This window comes from Strix uralensis, chromosome 2 (genome assembly GCF_047716275.1).
Source record: "Strix uralensis isolate ZFMK-TIS-50842 chromosome 2, bStrUra1, whole genome shotgun sequence".
NCBI lineage: Eukaryota > Metazoa > Chordata > Aves > Strigiformes > Strigidae > Strix > Strix uralensis.
The window spans coordinates 31,127,795-31,136,834 of record NC_133973.1 but is presented as its reverse complement, the minus strand read 5'-3'; the positions used below and the strand labels follow the sequence as shown (position 1 = coordinate 31,136,834).

The 9,040-nt window shown below is 46.9% G+C and overlaps 1 protein-coding gene across 2 annotated transcripts in view; it reads left to right on the top strand.

Moving 5' to 3' along the window:
* Positions 1–1,993: 1,993 nt before the first annotated feature.
* Positions 1,994–9,040, top strand: part of CYYR1 (cysteine and tyrosine rich 1) — a 58,545-nt gene continuing 51,498 nt past the window's right edge. Inside the window, exons 1-2 of one of the 2 annotated variants that reach the window (XM_074860889.1) lie at positions 1,994–2,200; positions 4,382–4,484. In XM_074860889.1, the coding sequence (XP_074716990.1) occupies positions 2,125–2,200; positions 4,382–4,484 (179 nt within the window). In that variant the 5' untranslated portion in view covers positions 1,994–2,124. Of the gene's footprint in view, positions 2,201–4,378; positions 4,485–9,040 lie in introns of both variants that reach the window. The other variant, XM_074860888.1, reaches the window with a different exon arrangement.

Below are 9,040 nucleotides of genomic sequence, written 5' to 3'. Positions count from 1 at the left end.
GGGTGATTTTGATTGGAACGGACTTCATTTCTAGTTTATCAGCTGTTAATAAATTTTGCTTAAAGTAATTTTCTTTTGTCACCCACCTAAATTGATTTTGTAAGCCTCCACGACACCTCCTCTCTTCCAAGAAAAAGAAAAATCCACTGGAGGAAACAGGTAAAACCTGGGATTGAAAGTTTCTCATGGATTATTTTCAACATTAATTTGAAGATATATTCCCCTTTGTCAGATGGACCTTTCAATCATTTGTCCAAAGGACAGTACTTGGGAAGTAATAATTAGTGCTGGGGAGTGTTAGAGAGGTTCAAAGGACTTGTCCCCTGCTGACAGAAAAAAGTAACAGCTACAGAAGGTCCATAAGGTTGTTATGTGCAAATCAGTACTCAAGTCAAGCATGCTACGCTGGCTTATAACTACTTGGCAATTTTACCCAATATTTTTGGGAAATACTGAAGTGTGACTTGCTGAGAGCTATGAAGGGGAGGGGACTGCAAGGGAAGGAATCAACAACAAAAATGGAAGAACAGAAAATAAATGCCAACAAAAGGCTTTTCTAAGACAGGCTGGCATGGTGATTAAAGATGATTAATTAAAATAAAAAACCTGGAGGTGTCAGAGTTTCTGGGAGTTATCTACCAGATCTGAGTCTCCTCTATCTGATAAATTCTTTTCCTTTACTACCAATGCTATTTATTGGCAAAAGCATACTACTTTTTCAAGCTTTTGTTCAGGGACAAACTGTGGCCTGTGACCAGATGAAGACACAGGGAGCAGATGTAATTTCCTTTGAAAGTAAGTTACCCACCTGGTCTGAGTTTTACTCTCAGCAGCTTACATATAACTGAAATTTCCTTTTATACATTTAATTCAGGCTGCTGCATAAACTAAGGGATACACACGGCAGGGTAGTTAAACACATGAAAAGTTGTTTTCTTTGTTGACGGTCAGGTTCTGGCATACATTTAAAAAAACCACTCAGCTGTGCACTGATAAACAAAACAACCGGCTTTCAAGTGATTTGGCTTGGTGGTTTGGGGTTTTGTTGTCGTTACTGTAGAATAGCTAAACCCTTTAAAAAAATTTCATTATATGTTTCTGTGTCAGCCTTCCCCTCTAAGCTGCCAGCAGCAGGAAGCCCTTTATGAGCAGAAACACCTGTGGATGTTTCTCATTTTTGTGTGCATACTTCAACCTTTCAAAGGGCATTCCTCGACTTGCAGCTCTTCATGCAAAGTCAGAGCTAACCCTTTTGTTTTGTGAGACCACAGGGTGAATATTTTGGCCTCTGGGCCCTGTCTGTGGGAATTCTCGCACAGAGTTAATTATGGCACCATTTAAACAGTTATCAAAAATAACTCTTGAAAAATACTTCAGAGAGAGGATGGTTCTGGCCTGTTCATGGAAAATCTTTAATACTGAACAGCACGGACAAGCACATTTGGGGTTTCTAGCCAGCAGCGCGGTCAGGCCGCGGCTGCCCACAGCAGCGGCCTGTGGAGCCAGCGCGGGCAGAGCGCGGCGGGCCCAGGGCAGCGGCGCCGCAGCAGCCCGCACTGGCTCTCATGGCAGCTGCCATGAGGGCTGGCACCCCACCTTTGCCAGAGCGCGCCCCGTCCCTCGCACTGATTCTGTTCGTGCGCTTGCAAGCAAATCACGATTTTAATTACAAAAAAATCACGATTTTAATCCCGGTTTACAAAATCACGATTGTAATACCAGCGGAGAAGCCCCTCGAATACAGCCTCTGACCGAGGCAGCGGGAGAAGGAGGAGGAGGAGGACGGGCGCAGCCTTTCCCGCCCCTTCGGGGCTCCCCCCCCGGGCCGGAGCCCGGCCGAGCGGGGCCGAGGCGGACAAAGGCGGCGGGAGGCGGGGAAGCGTGAGGGGCCGCGCCGCGACGGGGCGGCCCCGCCGCCACCACCCACGGCGCCGCCGGGCCGGCCCGGGGGCGGCCCCGGCGCGGCGGGGGGCAGCGGGCCCGGCCCGGCCCCGACGGCGCCTCCCGCCACCGCCACCCTCCCCACCCCACCCCGGCCCGGCCCGGCCCGGCCCGGCCCGCCGCCTCCCCGGCCCGCCTCCGCGCTGCGACGGGGCGGTCGGCGGCTCCGCGCCCGCCGCCGGCATGGAGGCAGCGGGGCGCCCCGCCTGGGGGGTGCTGCTCCCCCCTTTCCTCCTCCTCCTCCTCCTCCTCCTGGCAGGTCAGCGGGGCCGAGCGGGTGCGTGGGGCAGGGGGGAGGCGCGAAGCCGCAGGCAGCGGGTGCGAGCGGGGCCGGGAGGACGGCGAGGGCCGGGGCCGGCGGCGGCCCCCGCGCTGCCCCCCGCGGGCGGCGGGGCCCGGCGGTTTAAGGCAGACGGAGGGGCTTCTCCGTGTTGTCGGTGGGTGAGCGGGCAGCCGGAGCTGGAAGAGGGTCTCCGGGGTGTCCCGGCTGACCTCCCTCGGGCAGGGTGTGCGGCGTGAAGGTCCCTCGCGGGCTGCAGGAGGTTTCACCCGTGCCCCTCGGGAGGGACCCCCGGAGGTGCCCTGGCCCCGAGGCCCCGGGCAGGGCGAGGGCCCCACTCGATACCGGCGGGTTTGGTGGGTAAGTGGGAGTGGGAGCCACGCTCGGTGCTAGTGGAGCAGGTAGCTGTGCTTGCCGGGCCCGTTGGGGGCAGAAGGGGAGACACAAGCGCTCCTGCCAAAAACGGGTAACGGTGCAAAAGCCCGAAGCTGCTGGCGTGGGGATTCCTGCAAGGGTGACAGGGCAAAAGCCTTGGCATGGGGAGTCCCAGACGTGGGCACGGTCGTCGCCCCCTGTTGCTGCACCTTCACAGCCGGGCCCATGCCAGTCACTGGCGTCCCCTCTCTGTCTGGAGATCGCCATTGGGGAGGCTTGTCTGTAGACTGGTGGGTCAGGTGTTCTGCTTTTTTGTGCGTGTGTTTCATTAATACAGGGGTAATTGCACAGGTTTAGGACTCAGTGGCATGAGCTGACCCGTGTGCTGCCCTGCACGGCCCTCTCTGGCCCTCACCCTCACTTGGTGCTTGTGTTCAAGCAGAGACCAAGCACGGGCAGATTCAGAGAGCTGACCTAAAATCTAATGAGCAAGATTAAGGTTTTAGGATGGAAGCAGCATGATCCTCTCACTACGCAGTCAATGTGTGAAGGAGCCTAGGTGTGAGGTGGGAACTTGCAGCCAGAGGTGCGGTGGGAATGGGAACCCAGCAGCAGCTGAGATGAGGGTAGGGTCACCCGGATCCCGGCACGCCAGAAGTTGGGCAGTAACAGGAACAGGAGAGTGGGAACCCCTTAGCATGATCTGCTGCCTGGGGAACAGGAGCTGCAGAGTATTGGGAATGCAGAAGCATAGTTTGCTATCTTTGTTTTCAGGTCTCCGCTGTGGCAGCATGTGTGTGACCAAAGAGGTCACCAAGGGCAATGCTGTGTGGGGTAGGGAGTCCATTTGGATTCATCCAGGCTGCAGCTGATGTCCTGGCAATGGGAAGGGAGAGCCGGGATGAGATTCAGGAAGCATGGGATCCCCAAGGATGTTTTCACGGTGCAGTGGCAGTACCCGGAAACTGTACACTGTTATTTACTTGGGGGGACCTGACTTAGGGCTTTGAAAACACTGAGTCACGACAGCACAAGAGGTCAATACCTTTAAAATAGCTTCTCACAGCAATAAAAGGATAGGTATTCTTCCGTGCTTCTTAACTGTGAATAGCTCTCTTACTGTTGTTTCACTATTTGCGTTGTTCCTCAGTCCAGCAGACCATTGGTGCTGGAAACGTTTGTGGCCCCAGCTGGGCAGGGCCGTCTTTGGCAGCGGGGAAGAGGGCACCACTGGTCCCGTGCTGGGCACCGCCATGCCACGCTGGCCGCGGCCCTGGAGCTGAAGCAAAGCAAGGGGAGCTGCTGCCAGCTGGCAGGGGATGAGGGAGCCCCAGGCAGCTCTAATTTACACCCAGGGCTGGGGCTAGGCAGGGACTGGGGCAGGTAGCCAGTTCCCAGACAGCTTTCTTCTCTCCTGCAGCTCAGCAGGACAGGCAGCCCGGCCTCAGGTTTCCCTCTGGACTCCTTGCTGGAATGGAAAAAGGTGATCCGTGGTGTCTTGATGTTTCAGAATGCTCTTTTTTATTTTAAATGATTAAATACAAGAAGGAACTGATATGGCCAGGTACAAAATACCCATACACAAAGCACCTAACTCTGAACTTTCTACAGAAATGCAAAGTGAGTGGGAATGGGCTGCCATTAGGATTAAAGGGTCAGGTCACGCCTTGAGTGAAGTCTTGTGATTGTATAAAGCTGTTAGATTGCATTTTGTTTAAAGCTGTGCTGTACAGCATTTTGTTGTTGCTGCTGTTTGACCGCATGAATGTTATTTTTATTCAGCAGAAGATTGTCTGGCTCAGTGTGATAATGACTGCAAAGCTTACTGCTGTGATGGGACTACACCCTACTGCTGTTCATATTATGCCTACATTGGGAATGTCCTTTCGTAAGTATATTTGCGCTTTAGAAAAAAACCTGATGTGGTGTGTTCATGGACTTGATGTAAACTTGGGTTGTGGGAAACTGTGTTTTGGCGATAAACAGTGGCAGGGTTTGGGGTTTTCTGGGTTTGGTTTGGTTTGTTTTTTTCCTTGCTGGTAACAAACATTGGTATTCCTCTAAAGTCTCATGTTGCGTATATTTTTGAAGCATACCAGAAAGCTTGCTAAAATTGAGGGTTATGTCCTTAGCTTGTGTACGATAATATAACTTGTGGAACTAAGCTTTAGAGGTAGTGAGAACTTTGTTTCAAGCTCTTCAGATGAAAAGGACTGAATAGAAATCTTGTAGTTTTTGTTGAAATTATTTGTTATAATACCTGAGTAAAACCACTCAAATGACTTGGATTTGAGATTCTTTTTGCTTTGAGTACTTTTTTTTTTCTCCTTTTCTTTTTATTGACTTGTTCGTTTTTGTTAAATGGTGTTTTGGCTTTTGGTGGAATTTATTGGATAGATTCTAGGTGAGGGTAATCTGACTCCTTAATACTGTGATATGAATAGCACGTTTCACAGTTCTTAAAAAAACCACGCAGCAGGTGAAATGGGGTGGTTATGAATATTTCCTATCTAGAGAAAAATATAAGAGTAAACTTGATGAAAAACATAGGCTCCAATGCATCTTAAACAGATGCTCTGCATCAGTGAGGGAGAAGCTTGCGTGCTAGTGGACCTGAGTAGGCTCTGGGCTTAATTTAAGTGACAGCCCTCAAGTATTACATTCACATGGGAGGACAAACCTAAATAAGACATAAAATGTTGTTCTTCAAGATAGGGCATCTTACCTTCCGTTTTGTCAACACCACCAGTAATTTACTTAACCTTTAGCATGCAGTCTATGACGTATTTTTGGTTTATATTCTTGACTAAAACCAGAAAAGGAAAAAGGTATGTCATATGGACTGCTCAGTGCTTGGGGAGGAGTGAGTGGGAAGGTGGTAGTTGGTTTTTCTAAAAAGACTCCTCTGTTGCAGGTTTTGTTTGAGCCATGGTACCTGGGGAACATGCCAGTGTTCTCTTCAGCATATTTTATAGCACTTTGAAGGAGTAGGCAGAGTGATGGTATTTTAATACAGAATTGATCCACAGTTTTTAAAGCAGATAGACGCTTCCTGGGCTAAAGTAAATAAAATGATGATAGAACACCAGAATCCTTCATTCCTCTGGAAGAAAAAAAAAGCATGTACTTAAGATTGATTACTGTTGGAGAATGACAAGCGATTTTTTTTTTCCCACTCACCTAGGGAATGTCTGCTTTGATTTTTTTTTTTTTTTTCTTATTCCAAAATTGTTTTTCCATTTACATGCATGGAAGGAAGTGCTGTTTCTGAATACCTTATTCCAGCTAACATGTGGTTAGGAACGATGGACACAATAGCATAGGTTATCACATTATAAGAAGGAGGCTTCCCATAAAGCAAGTGGATTTCATCTCCCACTTCTACGTGAACATCATTGGCATTTGTCTAGCCTAATGTCAGAGCTGTGCTTTGGGAAGGATGGACCAGGGGATTCGTTAGAGTGACTGCTGAAATGTTCAAACCATGCATTCAGCGTCAGGTTGACATCTAGTCTTTTGTATGTTTATTTAACAAATGTAAACAGCTACTGAATTAGAGCTGAGTGCGAGTGGCTCAGACACATTGGAAGAGTTTGGGTGTATCTGGATGGTTTTGAATACTGGAGGGGTTTTCCAAGTGCCATTTGCCACAACATGTCTCGAAGGAGACGTTAGATTCTTCTAATTTTTTATGGTTAAGCACTCCAATTCACAGACTCGAAGACCGGTCATTATACTCCTCTGACCTGACATTTTGCATAATTGAGTCATAGATACTTTTTTTTTCCCCCTAAAAGCTGTTTACAGTGTGTCTTCTTTAAACATGTGTAATCTCATTTTGAAAACTTCAGGCAGTAATGAGTTGACCATCTGTCTTGGTAAACTGTTCTATAGTTCATTTACTAACATTGCTAGGAAATTTTGCTGGGAAGGGAAGGTTGAACATCCTACTGTCAGCTCTTAACTTATCTGCAAGTTTGAAATGTGGCCCTAAATAGTCATCATGACAACTCTCAACCTTATTCCTTGCTGGGTGAACTCTGTCAGCCTCACATGTAAGATTTGCTTTGTTTTGCTTTGCCCTGCTCAGGGGTCAATTCTTTGGCCTTCCTTTGAGCTCCCTCTAGTATTTTCACTTCCTTCTTGAAGTGTAGCTAGCAGGGCTGAGCACACGGTTTTGACAGAAGCCTTGCTAGGATTATTTTTTCCTGTATCTTTCTTTTGAGTACCTATTTTGAAGCAGCTATCTGTGATGATCACAGAAGACATAAATGGATTTAGCAATTTGTTCCCTCTCTTAAGTCCTTAAGTCATGGTCTTCAAAGCATGTCTACTGCTTTAAGCCTGCAAACTGTTCTTTGCTAGGGTTACTATCTTGTATTTAGTTGCATTGCAAAAGATGTTACTGTGACTTTAACTATGGTCCACAAGAATAACCTCTTTTCATTATTTGGCACTATATTGGTCTGTTTTTTATGTGCAAGCTTTTCCCAGAGAAGTTTCATTTTGCCTCACCCCCAAATGACAAACCGATGAAATTGCATTAGAAGACACAATCCCTGAAATTGGGAAGTGGCCACTAGCAATTTACCTGCTTATGTCTGTTAACAACTGTGTATTGAAACCTTTGAAAGAACCATTTTTAATCCAACAAACTATGTGTCCACATAGTGCTGTTCCTTAAATATCCTTCTTTTTCCATGTCACCATTTTTGATCTTACTGTCTGCACCAGACAATGGACTGGATCTGCGAGGGTGCTTTCAGAAGTGCCTTTTTTACTGTCTTAAACGTTGTTAGTAGTCCTCAGTGTTGTATTGTCTCCTCTGCGTCTTTAGAGGTTGCCTATGCTTCTTCATTTGTTTACCACTAATTTCTCTGCTCTCTCCATTATTTATAAATCTGTATGTTTTTCTGAAGTTTCTGTTCTTTATCTTCTCTGGGATGGGTATTTTCACAATCATTACTCTCTCTTTCAGTTTTGGAAAAGCCTTTTTGGCATGCAATAGGTTCTTTTTAAACAATTCTCTGTTTTGTTTCACCCTCTCACTCTTATCTTTCTAGACCGGTATGCCAGCAATTGTGCAAACAGACTATAAACACCAGGCAATAATGTATATACTGATTTTAAAACAGTGTTACTAGATCATGATCACTGATACTTAAGTTGCTTGTAGCTTTTAGGTGATTAATTAACTCTCTTCACTCATTAAAATGAGATTCAACATTGAGATATTCCATGTAGGGTTTTAGAATTTTCTGTTTTAAGAAATTGTCATCTTTTTAGGACACCAGGGAATTTTTTTTCTTTAGTCAGATGAGGTTTTCAGCAAACATCCTCCAGGCTGTGTGCATCTGTGATTAGCCTGTTTTTCTTTGCCCACATGAAGAACAGATGCAGCGTTACCGGCTCACTCTAGTATCAGGATTTCAGGAACTGTAAGAGATATTCCAGTAACTCCATCTTTAGTTGGACTACAGGTATAATCTGTAACCATTCAAGGTCTGTGGCTGAGTGATCTGTAATCCCATGAGCAACTCTAATGTAAAATAACACATCCTTCCATCCCCACCCCCCCATGATAGCCTTTCAGAGCCAGTTGTTACAGCATTAATGTTCCATATATTTCCCTTGCTACTAGTTTTCAATAGCTACAGCCTGTCGTTATTTCCTCTGATGCATATGCATTTCCTCCTGTTTATTTGCTCAGCATCTAGTGCTTAATAGTTAGCCCTTCTAAAAATTTTTTTTTCTTGGACAAATTACAGATTTATGTTTGGACTTGTGCAACCTAAGAGCTGTATCTGTGGGATGAAGGAAAAGGTGCAGGGATGCTTGAGTGCTCAGACTCTTCTTCCTGCCCACCTTTTCACTCCCCACCAGAAGAAAGCTTGGAGGCACCCTTCCCAGTCTTCAGCATCATCCTAGCCCTTTGACTCAAGAAACTCAAACTGCCTTCTTCCTCAGAAGCTAGTTTCTAAGCTATTGAATCATTTGTGACTGACCTTTTATCAGTTTCCCCGTGCTGCGTCTGCTTCTGCAGCTTGCTACCAGGCTAGGGACTGCGAGGACCGCAGCGTGTTGTCTCCGTGACAGATGCTCCAGGGTTGCCCACAAACGTATCTCCCTAACTAACCAACAGGCAGCATTTTGCCTTCTGTCACTCAAAGGAGTTGGAGACATCTGGTTATTACCTTCAGCTCCAGCCTCAAGCCTCAGAGCTCCTCAGAGGTGGGAGGTACGGAAGGTGTTTCTTCTGCAGAATCCAAATTTGACTGTGTGTTTCTGACAGTACTCTTTGTATTTGCTTCTGAGGGGCCCCAGATTGTCTGGCTCTCGTGCTTATCCTGGTGGCTGTTGGAATTTCTGTGGGCTAATTTCCAGTTTAGTCTTTTCCACCATGTTGTGCCTTGTGTTTAGCATCACACACAGGTGACTTCTGAG